Source organism: Schistocerca serialis, chromosome 3 (assembly GCF_023864345.2).
Source record: "Schistocerca serialis cubense isolate TAMUIC-IGC-003099 chromosome 3, iqSchSeri2.2, whole genome shotgun sequence".
Lineage (NCBI taxonomy): Eukaryota > Metazoa > Arthropoda > Insecta > Orthoptera > Acrididae > Schistocerca > Schistocerca serialis.
Genome location: NC_064640.1, coordinates 134,315,318 through 134,332,296, shown reverse-complemented (window position 1 = coordinate 134,332,296; position 16,979 = coordinate 134,315,318). Strand labels below are relative to the sequence as shown.

The following is a 16,979-nucleotide window of genomic DNA, read 5'->3' as shown; positions in this document are numbered from 1 at the left end:
TCGTAGATCGCTGGAAGAACGTAAAGTACCTAGCGACTGGAAGAAAGCGCAGGTCGTTCCCATTTTCAAGAAGGGTCATAAATCAGATGCGAATAATTATAGGCCTATTTCGCTTACGTCAATCTGTTGTAGAATAATGGAACATGTTTTGTGTTCTCGTATTATGACGTTCTTAGATAATACAAATCTCCTTCATCATAACCAACATGGATTCCGCAAACAGAGATCATGTGAAACTCAGCTCGCCCTATTTGCCCAAGAAATTCACAGTGCCGTAGACACTGGCGAGCAGATTGATGCCGTATTCCTGGACTTCAGGAAGGCATTTGATACGGTTCCGCACTTACGTTTAGTGAAAAAAATACGAGCTTACGGAATATCGGACCAGGTTTGTGATTGGATTCAGGATTTCCTAGAAGAAAGAACACAACATGTCATTCTTAACGGTTCAAAATCTGCAGATGTAGAGGTAATTTCGGGAGTACCGCAGGGAAGCGTGATAGGACCTTTATTGTTTACAGTATACATAAATGACTTAGTTGACAACATCGGTAGCTCCGTGAGGCTATTTGCAGATGACACGGTTGTCTACAAGAAAGTAGCAACATCAGAAGACTCGTACGTACTCCAGGAGGACCTGCAGAGGATTAATGCATGGTGCGACAGCTGGCAGCTTTCCCTAAACGTAGACAAATGTAATATAATGCGCATACATAGGGGCAGAAATCCATTCCAGTACGATTATGCCATAGGTGGTAAATCATTGGAAGCGGTAACGACCGTAAAATACTTAGGAGTTACTATCCGGAGCGATCTGAAGTGGAATGATCACATAAAACAAATAGTGGGAAAAGCAGGCGCCAGGTTGAGATTCATAGGAAGAATTCTAAGAAAATGTGACTCATCGACGAAAGAAGTAGCTTACAAAACGCTTGTTCGTCCGATTCTTGATTATTGCTCATCAGTATGGGACCCTTACCAGGTTGGATTAATAGAAGAGATAGACATGATCCAGCGAAAAGCAGCGCGATTCGTCATGGGGACATTTAGTCAGCGCGAGAGCGTTACGGAGATGCTGAACAAGCTCCAGTGGCGGACACTTCAAGAAAGGCGTTACGCAATACGGAGAGGTTTATTATCGAAATTACGAGAGAGCACATTCCGGGAAGAGATGGGCAACATATTACTACCGCCCACATATATCTCGCGTAATGATCACAACGAAAAGATCCGAGAAATTAGAGCAAATATGGAGACTTACAAGCAGTCGTTCTTCCCACGCACAATTCTTGAATGGAACAGGGAAGGGGGGATCAGATAGTGGTACAATAAGTACCCTCCGCCACACACCGTAAGGTGGCTCGCGGAGTATAGATGTAGATGTAGATGTAGATGTAAGATGCATGCCTATCAGACCAATGAGCTGACTACCTTGGACATCTTTCGACATCTTTTTTTTAGTCTTCAATATTCTTGTGCTGGGTTTCTTCCCCCATTTTCTCAAAATAGGGCAGTGTAGCCAAAACCTGACAGAGAAATAAACAGACTAGGGACTGCATTTTCCTCAGGTATGATAGGAATACTACAACCAAAGAAATAACAGGAAGTAACAAAAACAATAATGATCATTAATGTGGAAATTCGTACTGATTTTACCGCTACAATAATTATTCTTTGGACATTGTCCTGGTTAGTTGCGAAATAAAACCAATACGGCTGTGAAATAAAATACCTAGGAGGCAGTTAAACATCAAGTACACTTTTTTTTTTGCAAAAGTAGTTGTATGCACTGAACCGCGAAAGAAACTGGTATAGACATGTCCATTCAGGGATATGTACACAGGCGGAATACGGCGCTGCAGTCGACAATGGCTATGTAAGACAACAAGTGTGTGGGGCAGTTGTTAGATCAGTTTCTGCTGCTACAGTAGTAGGTTATGAAGATTTAAAGGAGTTTGAACGTGGTGTTATCGTCGGTGCACGAGCGATGGGACAGAGCATCTCCAAAGTTGTGATGAAGTGAGATTTTCCCATAAGACCATTTCATAAGTGTACCGTAAATATCAGGTATCTGATAAAACATCAGACCTTCGACACTGCTGAGGCTGAAAAAAGATCCTACAAGAAGGGGGTCAAATTCGTCCAACATGACAGACGAGCAACCCTTCCGCAAATTGCTGCAGATTTCATGCTGGGCTATCAACAAATGTCAGCGTACAAACCGTTCAACGAAATATCATCGATATAGGTTTTTGGAGCTGAAGGCCCACTCGTGTACCCTTCATGACTGCACGAGACAAAGCTTTACGCCTCGCCTGGGCCTGTCAACACCGACATTGAACTATTGATGACTGGAAACATGCTGCCTGGTTGAACGAGTCTCGTTTCAAATTGTATCGAGTGGATAGACATGTATGGGTATGGAGACAACCTCATTAATCCATGGAACCTACATGTCAGCAGTGGACTGTTCACGCTGGTGGAGGCTCTGTAATCGTGTGGGGCACGTGCAGTTGGAGTGATATGGGACTCCTGATACATCTAGAAACTACTCCAACAGGTGACACATAGTTAAGCATTGTGTCTGATCAACTACATCCATTCATGTCCATTGTGCATTCCGACGGACTTGGGCAATTCCAGCTGCACAATGCGAAACCCACACGTCCCGAATTGGTACACAGTGGCTCCAGGAACACTCTTCTGAGTCTAAACACTTCCGCTGGCCACTAAACTCCCCAGACATGAACATTATTAAGCATATCTGCGATGCCTTGCAGTGTGTTGTTCAGAAGAGATCTCCAACACCTCCTATCTTAGGAATTTATGGACAGCCCTGCAGGATTAATGGTGTCACCTCCCTCCAGCACTACTTCAGATATTAGTTGAGTCCATGCCACGTCGTGTTGCGGCATTTTTGCGTGCTCACATGACTCCTACACGATATTAGGGAGGTGTACCAGTTTCTTTGGCTCATCAGTGTATGAACACAAGAAGTACATTTATGGCTTTTTTTCTCTTAAATTTAAAAGAAAGATTAAGTGAACAGAGATAAAACTGAAGTCTGCTCTGTTTCAAATGTATAAGTTTTAGTCTTTTAAAATGGTCACCTTACAAGAATGCAGTACCAATAAATAATGACAATACAATAAATTTGTAATTCTACGAATCTGCAGTCGTCTCTAGTCATGCAAACTGTACCATTTTCCCCATGCACTTTGGCGTCATTGATATTATCCTCCTTTTTCATCTTTATTGATCATTTCATGGCCAATATGGACCATTTGTGTCCTTATTAACGTAAAAACTTAGAAGCCGGAGTACAACCTAAAAGAATTAGGGCAGTTGCACACCAAGTGTAAGTTATCAGTGGTTTGTCGACAGTTGGGCAGAGTGCTCTTGCAGAAGCTGCGTGAGGCACCACTGACTAGTTTGGTTTTGCTAGAAACCCCGCCAGCCGGAGTGGCCGAGCGGCTCTAGGCCCAACAGTCTGGAACCGCGCGAGCACTACGGTCGCAGGTTCGAATCCTGCCTTGGGCATGGATGTGTGTCATGTCCTTAGGTTAGTTAGGTTTAAGTAGTTCTAAGTTGTAGGGGACTGATGAATGCAGCAGTTAAGTCCTATAGTGCTCAGAGCCATTTTGAACCTAGCAAACCCTCAGTTTTACCTTCTAGTGATAATGTATCTATTATTTCGACTCCAGAATCATTATACTCGACCCATCAAAAAATTACAGTGTTTGAACACAAACTCCAAGTGAAAATTACAGTTTATTCTCTTTAAAAAATCTACCAAAGATCCAGGTGATAAGTAGTTTTTCATTTACACCTTATTTTATCATTATTAAGTATATGACCAAGATTTAGTAGCAGCAAAAAAAGCTAAATGCAATAAAACTGATTATGAAATAATAGAATGTTCTATTACAAATTAAAAATTATTTCATTTCTTTATGGTTACAAAATCAAATGGTTTTGCTACATAGTTATCAAGTAATTTTTTATTAGATTTTCTGTCACAAGTTGGATGATTAATTCCATCAGCTGTAAAAGTTTTAAAATTCATATACAGTTGAGCATGGTTTGGATGTAGCCAGCCACCCCAGTATGATTGTTAATTTGTGCATCTTTATTAGGAATATTCAGATAATTTTGACTTTTCTCATGCACTGGAAACAAATAAAACTGATAGCTGTCAATCTTGTTCAGTTATAAAGATTAAAATTTATTAATTAATTTCAAAATAACTGTTACAGTAGCACCATGGAAATCAATCAAATTATCATTTGCATCAGTAATATTAATCTCAAATCCTGGATTTTATCCGGAAATGGGATAAGTTAATTTGGTTCATAAATTATCAGAGGACCACATTTAACTTTAGGCCTAAATGAAGTAGTAATGCAAGTACCACATTGAAAAAAATCACTTCTCACAAACATTCCAAAAATTGAAGTTAACATTAATTAACTAAAATTATATAATTTTTCTAACATTACTAGCAATGATTTTTTCATTAGCTGGACTAATTTGATTGTTAATACTAACACACTTCTGGTACCGCTCTTTATATCCATATATAATTTATCATCGCTTCTATAACAACTGCTCTAAAGTATATATTAGGCTTTTTGTATGAAAAAATTATTATAAACTTTTCAAACTACAATGCCAATAGGAACTTCTATTGTTTCTCTGTCACAATGCAGTTTATAATTTTTTGATGTGATATTGGGAGTTAAAAATGTTTTATAAAATATAATTAGGGGAACATTTTTACAACTATACTTTGTGATCAAAAGTATCTGGACACCCTCAAAAACTACGTTTTTCATTTTAGGTGCATTGTGCTGCCCCTACTGCCATGTACTCCATATCAGTGACCTCAGTAGTCATTAGACATCGTGAAAGAGCAGAATGGGTCACTCTGCAGAACTGACAGACTTCGATCGTGGTCACGTGATTGGGTGTCACTGGTGTAACCCATCTGTACACGAGATATCCACACTCCTAACATTCCTAGGTCCACTGTTTCTGATGTGATAGCGGCTGTTCATAAACCACACATCACGTCATTAAATCTCAAATGACGCTTTGCTTGGTGTAAGGAGCCCAAACATTGGATGATTGAACAGTGGAAAAACATTGTGTAGAGTGACGAATCACAGTACACAAAGTGGCCATCCTATGGCAGGTTGTGGTTATGGCGAATGCGCAGTGAATGTCATCTGCTAGTGTAAGTAGTACCAACAGTAAAATTCGGAGGCGGTGGTGTTATGGTGCAGTCATGTTTTTCACGAAGGGGGCTGGCACCCGTTGTTGATTTGCGTGGCACTATCACAGCACAGGTCTACACTGGTGTTTTAAACAACTTCTTGCTTCCCACGGTTGAAGAGCAATACAGGTGTGGCGGTTGCATCAAGATCGAGCACCTGTTCATAATGCATGGCCTGTGGCAGAGTGTTTACACGACGCTAACATCCCTGTAATGAACTTTCCTGAACAGAGTCCTGACCTGAATCCTTTAGAACACCTTTGGGGTGTTTTGGAACGCCGACTTCGTTTCAGGCCTCACCGACCAACATCAATGCCCCTCCTCAGTGCAGCACTCCGTGAAGAATGAGCTGCCATTCATCAAGAAACTTTCCAGCAGATGACTGAACATATGCCTGCGACAGTGGAATGTGTCATCAGGGCTAAGAGTGGGCCAACACCATACTGAATATCAGCATTACCGATGGAGAGTGCCATGAACTTGTAAATCATTTTCAGCCAGGTGTTTGAATGCTTTTGATCACATAGTGTATCTCTTATATGTACAGTTAATTATTTCTCGAGAACTCTTGAATTATCACTTATCTGAAAAAGTACACTTTTATTACTAAAAAATTGTAACTAATTAAATGTAAACAGTTTAGGATCTAAAAATAAGAATTCTAGCGAAGAAATAAAACATACACGTAAAACTTTTATCTAATTCAATTCAATGCATGTTAATTCGTCCAAGAAAATGCAGAAAAATCATTAATCATCGAAAATTACATTTTAGCTTCAGGTTTGTTAAACTGGAATAAAATCGATCATTTATACATTTATTTCAAAACCAAACTATCAAGGATTTCTAAAAATGTGCAAAAAATTAAGACAAAATCGTTCCAATATCGAAAATAATGGTGAAATTATACAATTAAATGAATCTGAAAATAATTCTGTTGTTTTATTTGATGGTTTCATTCTTGAAATTCAGGATAAAGATAGAGAATAATTCACGAGAGGTGGATATGAAGGAACAGATCGTTTTAATTAGCTCATACTTATTCAAGGATGCCAAAAGTATAAGTCAGAGATAATCTGAGCATTTAAATATATTTAGACAAGATGACACTAATTTAAATCATATTCTTTCAGTCCATCTGTGGCACAAATCAGCAAATAGGGGTTTAATAGTATTAGTTGAAAACACTCTTGGTTGCAATTTTAGATTTTTTATTTATCAACTATGCATTTCACCTTATTTAGGCATATTTAGGTTGATCTTAATCTGGAAATCCTTAGGACAATCCTTTAGACAGTGTAGCCAAAGGGCATTGTCGAGTACATCAGGCCAACATCACCTTTGTTATCATCAGTAAATACTTTCTAGATGGACATGATACACATGAGGAGTCACTCATGTCCATCTAGAAAGTATTTACTGAGGTTAACGAAGGCGATGTTGGACTGATGTACTTGACGATGCCCTTTAGCTACACTGTCTAAAGGGTCACCCTAAGAAATATCAAATTAAGAACAGCCCGAAGAAGCATAAATAAGGTGAAACGTGCAGATGATAAATAAAAAAACTAAAATTTCAAAGAAGACTGTTTTTAACTAATACTATTAAATCATATTTACCAGAAGTTTGATGGGAGTGATTTAAATTCTGATGATCTTAACGAAACATGCAGTTATTATTGGATTGCGGATCATATTGGATTTTTGACAGTAAATATGACAAGAAAAATTAATGATTGGAAATATCGGAATAACATTAAAATTTTTCTAACATTCACAAGCTTCACTATATGACTGTTGTTGTTGTGGTCTTCAGTCCTGAGACTGGTTTGATGCAAAGCCTCCTCATCTCCCAGTACTTACTGCAACTTACATCCTTCTGAATCTGCTTAATGTATTCATCTCTTGGTCTCCCTCTACGATTTTTACCCTCCACGCTGCCCTCCAATGCTAAATTTGTGATCCCTTGATGCCTCAGAACATGTCCTACCAACTGGTCCCTTCCTCTTGTCAAGTTGTTCCACAAACTCCTCTTCTCCCCAATTCTATTCAATACCTCCTCATTAGTTATGTGATCTACCCATCTAACCTTCAACATTCTTCTGTAGCACCACATTTCGAAAGCTTCTATTCTCTTCTTCTTCAAACTATTTATCATCCATGTTTCACTTCCATACATGGCTACACTCCATACAAGTACTTTCAGAAACGACTTCCTCACACTTGAATCTATACTCGATGTTAACAAATTTCTCTTCTTCAGAAACGCTTTCCTTGCCATTGCCAGTCTACATTTTATATCCTCTCTACTTCGACCATCATCAGTTATTTTGCTCCTCAAATAACAAAAGTCCTTTACTACTTTAAGTGTCTCATTTCCTAATCTAATTCTCTCAGCATCACCCGACATAATTCGATTACATTCCATTATTCTAGTTTTGCTTTTGTTGATGTTCATCTTATACCCTCCTTTCAAGACAGAGTCTATTCTGTTCAACTGCTCTTCCAAGTCCTTTTCTATCTCTGACAGAATTACAATGTCATCGAACCTCAAAGTTTTTATTTCTTCTCCATGGATTTCAATACTTACTCCGAATTTTTATTTTGTTTCCTTTACTGCTTGCCCAATATATAGATTGAATAGCATCAGGGAGAGGCTACAACCCTGTCTCACTCCCTTCCCAACCACTGCATTCCTTTCATGTCCCTCGGCTCTTATAACTGCCATCTGCTTTCTGTACAAATTGTAAATAGCCTTTCGCTCCCTGTATTTGACCCCTGCCACCTTTAGAATTTGAAAGAGAGTATTCCAGTCAACATTGCCAAAACTTTCTCCAAGTCTACAAATGCTACAAACGTAGGTTTTCCTTTCCTCAATCTTTCTTCTAAGATAAGTCGTAAGGTCAGTATTGCCTCACGTGTTCCAACATTTCTATGGAATCCAAACTGATCTTCCCCTCGGTCGGCTTCTACCAGTTTTTCCATTCGTCTGTAAAGAATTCGTGTTAGTATTTTGCAGCCATGGCTTATTAAACTAATTGTTCGGTAATTTTCACATCCGTTAACACCTGATTTCTTTGGGATTGGAATTATTGTATTCTTCTTGAAATCTGAGGGTATTTCGCCTGTCTCATACATCTTGCTCACCAGATGGTAGAGTTTTGTCAGGACTGGCTCTCCCAAGGCTGTCAGTAGTTCTAATGCAATGTTGTCTACTCCCGGTGCCTTGTTTCGACTCAGGTCTTTCAGTGCTCTGTCAAACTGTTCACGCAGTATCGTATCTCCCATTTCATCTTAATCTAGATCCTCTTCCATTTCCATAATATTCTCCTCAAGTACATCGCCCTTGTATAGACCCTCTATATACTCCTTCCACCTTCCTGCCTTCCCTTCTTTGCTTAGAACTGGGTTTCAATCTGAGCTCTTGATATTCATACAAGTGGCTCTCTTTTCTCCAAAGGTCTCTTTAATTTTCCTGTAGGCAGTATCTATCTTACCCCTAGTCATATGCGCCTCTACATCCTTACATTTGTCCTCTAGCCATCCCTTCTTAGCTATTTTGCACATCCTGTGGATCTCATTTTTGAGACATTTGTATTCCTTTTTGCCTGCTTCATTTACTGCATTTTTATATTTTCTCCTTTCATCAATTAAATTCAATATTTCTTCTGTTACCCAAGGATTTCTACTAGCCCTCGTCTTTTTACCTACTAGATCCTCTGCTGCTTTCACTACTTCATCCCTCAGAGCTACCCATTCTTCATCTACTGTATTTCTTTCCCCCATTCCTGCCATTTATTCCCTTATGCTCTCCCCGAAACTCTGTGACATTTGTATTCCTTTTTGCCTGCTTCATTTACTGCATTTTTATATTTTCTCCTTTCATCAATTAAATTCAATATTTCTTCTGTTACCCAAGGATTTCTACTAGCCCTCGTCTTTTTACCTACTAGATCCTCTGCTGCTTTCACTACTTCATCCCTCAGAGCTACCCATTCTTCATCTACTGTATTTCCTTCCCCCATTCCTGCCATTTATTCCCTTATGCTCTCCCTGAAACTCTGTACAATCTCTGGTTTAGTCAGTTTATCCAGGTCCCATCTCCTTAAAGTCCCACCTTTGTGCAGTTTCTTCAGTTTTAATCTACAGTTCATAACCAACAGATTGTGGTCAGAGTCCACATCTGCCCCTGGAAATGTCTTACAATTTAATACCTGGTTCCTAAATCTCTGTCTTACCATTATATAATCTATCTGATACCTTTTAGTATTTCCAGGATTCTTCCATGTGTACAACCTTCTTTCATGATTCTTGAACCAAGTGTTAGCTATGATTATGTTATGCTCTGTGCAAAATTCTACCAGGCAGCTTCCTCTTTCATTTCTTTCCCCCAATCCATATTCACCTACTATGTTTCCTTCTCTCCCTTTTCCTACTCTCGAATTCCAGTCACCAATTACTATTAAATTTTCGTCTTCCTTCACTACCTGAATAATTTCTTTTATCTCATCATACATTTCATCAATTTCTTCATCATCTGCAGAGCTAGTTGCCATATAAACTTGTACTACTGTTGTAGGCGTGGGCTTCGTGTCTATCTTGGCCACACTAATGCGTTCACTATGCTGATTGTAGTAGCTTACCCGCACTCCTATTTTTTTTATTCATTATTAAACCTACTCCTGCATTACCCTATTTGATTTTGTATTTATAACCCTGTATTCACCTGACCAAAAGTCGTGTTCCTCTTGCCACCAAACTTCACTAATTCCGACTATAGCTAACTTTAACCTATCCATTTCTCTTTTTAAGTTTTCTAACCTACCTGCCTGATTAAGGGATCTGACATTCCACACTCCGATCCGCAGAACGCCAGTTCTATTTCTCCTGATAACGACGCCCTCTTGAGTAGTCCCCACCTGGAGATCTGAATGGGGGACTATTTTACCTCCAGAATATTTTATCCAAGAGGACTCCATCATCATTTAACCATACAGTAAAGCTGCATGCCCTCGGGAAAAATTACGGCTGTAGTTTCCCCTTGCTTTCAGCCATTTGCAGTAGCAGCACAGCAAGGCCGTTTTGGTTAGTGTTACAAGGCCAGATCAGACAATAATCCAGACTGTTGCCCCTGACTAACGATTTTTATCTTAATTATATGAACTTCAAAGAAGATATTAAAATCCGTTAATCAACCATGCTGATTGCAGTTTACATGAACATAGAAAGGAATTTACTGAGGCCCTGGTTATTCACAAAAAAATGAAACATTAGAAAAAATTGCTCAACATTATACAATTTGTTTTGTGGCTTAAAAAATGAAGCTAAATTTGGGACAGATACATGCGTTTGCTATTTTATAATAAATGTAAAAGTAGAACACTTTGTTTAATTAATTGATATAAAAACGTAAGTCTAATTTAAATCAACCATAATTATTCAATCATTAAACATTAACATAACATAAACATAAAAATTAAACATGATTCATAAATGTTAAACATAAATATTAAACATAAATCTCATACATTAATATTAAACCTAGCATGTTTTCATGTTAAAAATCAGCATTAAAAATAAGCTAACCTAAACATGAACATTAAACCTAAATGTAAATAATTAACATAAACATATACATCAAACATAATCAAAAATGTTAGAAAATAAATTATTAATGTTTCATCCTAATTACATATTGGAAAAATACAATCTGAAGTTTACTTCATTCGATCCAGAAGTTGTTAAACAAGCTAAACGAAATAATAAAAGTTGAAGAATAAAAGTAAAATTTCAAAAATGGATTAAGCAGTTATGAATAGAATATGAGAACTATAGAAAAGATCAGTCTGTTACTGATAAAACTGAAAAACCTACACAAGGAATTGAAGGTTAAGGTGATAATGTGTTAGAAGGTTTTGAAGAAAACAGGAAAGTTGAAAAGCAAATTGTTCCTTATACTCATCAACATTTATAAGAATTTGAAGATATATCACCAATTGATTATACATTAAGCAAATCAGAAGCACAAGAAGTAGTAAATAAATATAAAGAAGAGACTAAAAACCTAAAAGAACAAAATGTTAAAAAATTAGCATAAGTCAAAGAATGATGGACTATGTTAATCATAGTGAGGATAAAGTTTTTGGATTAAGACCTGTTGGTCCGTTTAAATATAGAGTTGTAACTCACCAGTAAAATTTCTTAAGAGAATTTGTAAATTTTGGTAACATTAACATTTGTGAAAAATTAGTAATTGGTTACATAAACCAATAAGAAAAAAATTTTCCAATAAGAAATATTGTTTCACTTGATTTAGTCTATTTATGACAAGCAGATTTATTATAAACGTTTCTGAACAATTAAAAGAAGTTAAAAAATAAATAAAGGATAAGTATTTATTAACTGTAATTGATGTCTTTCAAAGTTTGTTTCGAATGTTCAAGTTAAAGATGAAAAAGGCAGAAAAGTTTCATAAGTTTTTGAAAAACATTTGCTTTTAAGAACGTCAAAAAATCTCCAAGTAGATAATGAAAAGAACTTTGTAGCAAATATTTTCAGGAACTTACAAAAAATGTAACATAAACCATTGCTCAACTTTTTCAGAGTTAAAAGCGTCTGTTGTTGAAAGATTTAATGGACAATTTAAGGAAAAAATTGCTATTCAAAGTAATTATAAGTCAGATGATTTAGTTAAAGAACTAGTCGAGTAATGTAATAATACAAAACATTAGACAATAAAAATGAAACCTGTAGATGTCGATAAATTTAATCTAAATCTGACTAAAGTTGTATCTAATGGCTAAAGATGGAAATTTAAAAATGGAGATATTGTTAGAATAAGCAAATTTAAAGGACTTTTTGTAACAAGCTATACTGTAAAATGGTGTGCATAAAATTTTGAAATGGACACATAAATCGAAAGATAGCAAAGGAATTTTTTTTAGGAATATCTACCAAACAGAAAATATGCAGATGTATATCTTATACAAAATGTTATAATAAGAAAGATAATAAGATTTATGTTAAATGGTTAGGATCTGATAATTCATTTAATAGTTGGGTAAATAAAGAAAAATTATTTTATAAAACTTTTATTGTATAAAAGTGGATAGCCTCTGAACAAAGAATTTTGCACTAGCATTTTTTCTATTGTTTTTTATCCTGCTGATAATATACCTACATTCATAAATCAATCTACTGATAATTGTGTCAGTTATTTATTTATTCAGAAAGATGCTGAAATATGTATTGTCTATAATTTTACAAGTGAGAGACTAAAATACACACTTAATATTATTCACAAATTTAAATATAGATTTCTTTTGGTTTATCTCATAACCATTATCATATAAGTATTGTTTAATAACGTTTCTGATTATCTTATCACTGTTAAGTTATACTGAGTAACATTCTCTTATTATCTGTTCTATTTCTTCTTCACTGAAATCGTCTAATACAATTTTGTAAATTATCTTGTTGTTAACTTTAGTTATAATTTCTTGAGATATTTTCAATGGCTCTATTCTGTGAAAAGATATCTACATATTGACAAATATTTTATCTGTAACTGTATCACAATTCAAGTTTTAATTCATTTAGCAACAAATCACTATTTTGTCGCTAAAAATATCTAAATAATATTTTACATAATGAGAATTCATGTTATATGATTCCTTATCTCCTGCTGGTCTGTGTGATTTAAAATCTGATTGAAGAACTTCTTCAGTAACACATTTCCTTATGTAATAATAGTCAAATTTATTAATCAGGATGTTCAACATCAGGACTATAGGGTTGGAGTTAGAGTCTCCCACCTGAGTTGACATAGCTTCTTCATTATGGCCTCTGTGATATGGTGATGTGCATGAGTCGAATTGCGACCAACAAGGAACTTGACGTAGCATTCCACAACAATGGTTTTCGACAGAAGTGCTGTCCCATACACATCCTTCATTATCCAATTGATGTCTACCTTGGTTTCTCCTTCAGCAGCTAAGAAACGAATAATGACACATTGGCAGTATTTTGACACATTTAGCAATAAGTCGCGGTAGCTCACGTTTCAGCATTTACTGCATGCACATCGGAAAGACATGACTGCCGCACTAAATCCTTGTTTACATACCTGTGCCTACATATCTGTATCGGAGTCGTGCTACTTTGAATATATGCTTCAGCAACATCCTCAAATGGAAACTTTTTGATCACTCCCCTCCTCTCCTCTCCTCTCCTCTCCTCCTCTCCTCTCCTCTCTACTCCTCTCCTCTCCACTCCTCTAAATTTTTAATCTCTTAAAATATAAATTTTCAAAATTTTGTAATTCTCAGTATCATGTAGGTAAAAAAAAACACATCACTGTGTTTTCAACTAGCCAGTTTCAACTACGTTTGAATGCAATTAATTTCCATATTCTGCAGAATAAATGTTGTAATGAATGCACTCTCAATAACTGAATAATAACAGAATACATTTATTTTCTATAATTTCATTTGTTATATAAACAAAAATATCCGTTTCTGAAGGAGCAATTTTTTGGACTAATTAGATTTTCCCATCTATTGTAATTAAAGTTATTTGTACTTCATTATTTATTGTAATTAAAATTATTATATTAAAAATTGTAGTTATAGCTGAATAGAGATATAAATGTTAAAATTTTAGATCTATTTTACAAAAATAAAATGTATTGCCAAGATAAAAGAGAATAAATAGTGTATTGCACAAGGAATAAGAAGTCAAATGTTTGGATTTCATTTTACATAGAACCGTTGTGTAAAAATTACAGTTTACATAATAAGTATATAAAAAGATTCTTAAAGCAATTAATAAATGTTATTTGATATAAAACGATTTGAGTGCTAATGAAGAAAGTGAAACAGATAACTATAAAGACGAATTTCCAAATCAATTTTTTATATTTTTTTATTGTATTCGATCAATACCCAAAAGAAAAATATTTGTTAATTTTATCATCATTTAGAATTTAATCAATCATGGTTCAACAGAAAAAATATTTGATAATTTCATTTTCATTTCGGATTTGTTGAATATAAATAATATAATTCTTTTTACAAAATTGTTAAGCTAGTTAGTTGGTAAATATGATCAATTAAACGATCAACATATGATCAACATGAATGATCAACATTAACAATCAATGATAAATCAACGTACGATTAATGTTAACAATCAACGAAATGGCGATTTCATTACGTTGCTGTAGGGTCGGATTTGACCCATGAACCTCCACTCTCTCGCCTCCTTGACGATTTCTGTCGTTCTCACACCAATTGCGATCGTGTTCTCGCCCCTTGCCACTACTGAATTGATTGCAGTTTGCCCGTTGATCTGAGTTCACTCCTATATTGTCTTGTCTTCCGTACAGTGCTTCCCACTCGTTCCTCCTCTAATTTTTTCTGCATTCCTGTTGGAAGTTCGCATTCTAGAATGTGCTTGTAACCGAATGCCGATTCTGCTCCCGTGCTTGTATTTACTCTGGATTGTTAATCTGCTCTTCATGTCCCAAAATTGCCTTGTAATGACACCCATCTGCCCTAGACTTTCGCGGTAATGGCACTCCACATTGTACTTACTAATGGGTATGCAATTCTGCGAAAGTTTGCTCTCCATTCCATAGCATTTGGCCTGTGTCCTGCTAGTCTTTGAGGACGTGTGCCCCGAGAATCCCACCGAAGGCGTGATTCCGTGTGCCTCTTCGGTAATATAAGAACGAGATGTACCCTTTCGCAGTTGCTGTTCAATTTGTGCTACGCCATCCTCCACCTGTTCGAACCTGAGGATCCGGCAACTGCACTGAGACACCGCGTCTGAAATGATGACAATGCCTCTCTGTTCTCATTCGCAGTGCGCCAACTAGTCTGGCACGATTATTTCCCACATTAGATAATTTATGAGCTCTTTCCACTTTTACTCTCGCCACGCCAGCCTCCTTCTTCGCCTCTGACTCAGTCTGGCTGGCTCTTATGCTTATCTTGCCTACCTCCATTACATGGGCGTAAATCTAGTCCATCTTCTGTGCTAATTCTTTCACTCCTTGTTCCCTCTTCTGTTCCACTTGTTCTCGCACCCGTTTTAATTGCTTGGCTTCTTGTTCTCTCTTGTGTTCTAGTTCTTTCATTTCTTTCAGCATTCGAAGGAGTAAATTCGGTTCCTAGTCGTGCTTTGTCAATAATGCAGGTGACGCAACACGAGATTCACGTGCGCCTCTGCATTGACGGGGTAAGATGGACCTATTCACACTATCGGCTGCATCTTGCCGCAAATGGATAACAGTATCACCTCATCTATTAACTTGAGCTTTGTCTTCTTCCTCGCACAGCTAGTTAACTTCCTTCAAAGAGTATCGCACATTTTCTACACTGCTGCACTCATTTGCACTCGCGGCGTACTGCTCCATGACATAGTGTGTCATCTCACCCTCAGATAAATTGTCGTCCCTATCATGCGCATTCTCCATTGTTTTATTTATATTAACCGACTCCCACTTTGATATAATCTAGCGTTACTCCTGGTTAACATTCATGTAAAGTTTGCTCGTGACACTACAGAAATAATCTGAAAGATTACGTTTCATCTAACACAGAAAACTAACACATTACAATATCTCCACAATTAAAACTCATCCAGAATAATCTACAATGCTGTCCTAGGCGCCGTTTATCAGCCACAAGTTAGGATATGGTGAAGAAATCAAAGAACAATACACTAAATAATGAATAGATAAAAAGAGTCAGATAAATCAGAAGGACATAAACTCACGAATGAAAAAATTCCTGCTTGCAGACTCTTCTACTGCGGGATCAAGAAAAGGAAAAAAATTGTGCAATTTGAGTTAACTACTGACTGCTTCTCAGCATCTTCGTCATAAAGTTCATACCAACTGTAAGGTGGCCAAATTATGAAAGGTTGCCTGGTAGCGATGTGAAGTTAGTCCCCTGATTTCAGTAAAACCTGTTTCTCAATGTTGTGAAGACATACCGCCACCAGGAACTGTCACTCTCCTAATCGCACGCAACGATGGCAGAATGTGTAATAATCTGTTTGGTCCTGTCTGTAACGAAAATTCGTGGGTTTTTATCCTTACATAGTTTACAACACAGTGAATAATCTCTCCCAAAAATCTGGATAACTACAAACAATACTGATATGGCTCTATAAATTACTGGAATGATAGCGATATGTAGTATCACAATGAGATTTATCGGTTTAAGCACAAATGAATCCGCTCTTCAAATATTATGACAAAGCATGACCATTCCAATACATGAAAAGCACAACAGGTTTCCACGAATAATTAGTTGGCAGTGTTGAAGTGGGTGCCTATCAGATGATTGTAGTTCCCTTTTCTCTGCTGTAAATCGACTAAGTGTCCTAACATACTGCTAATTCCCCAACTTCTGGTACAGTTATCGAGTAACAGGACTCAACTACAAAATCCCACATGTGGGATTCTGTGAGCAGGTGCAGTGTTGGGAGCATCAAATTAGCTGACTGAGTCCCTATTTTGTTGAGTTACAGCCTGGCACAAATTTTCAAGTACAGCTGTTGAATTATTTCAACTCCCAAAGCAGCCATGTCATACCAATTGTCCCATAGTTAACTCTGTGTCAGTTGCTACATTTTGTTTCGTACACATTCAGATCAGTGTTTTATTTATTGAGGAAACTAAGGGCCGCATTTTCGTT

At 36.7% G+C, this 16,979-nt stretch overlaps 1 protein-coding gene across 4 annotated transcripts in view; it reads right to left on the bottom strand.

The window, feature by feature from the left end:
* Positions 1 to 1,410: 1,410 nt before the first annotated feature.
* Positions 1,411 to 16,979, bottom strand: part of LOC126469834 (uncharacterized) — a 214,450-nt gene continuing 198,881 nt past the window's right edge. The window contains exon 7 of one of the 4 annotated variants that reach the window (XM_050097129.1): positions 1,411 to 1,526. In XM_050097129.1, the coding sequence (XP_049953086.1) occupies positions 1,501 to 1,526 (26 nt within the window). In that variant the 3' untranslated portion in view covers positions 1,411 to 1,500. Of the gene's footprint in view, positions 1,527 to 12,553; positions 13,267 to 16,979 lie in introns of those variants that run through there. The other 3 variants (XM_050097126.1, XM_050097127.1, XM_050097128.1) reach the window with 3 other exon arrangements.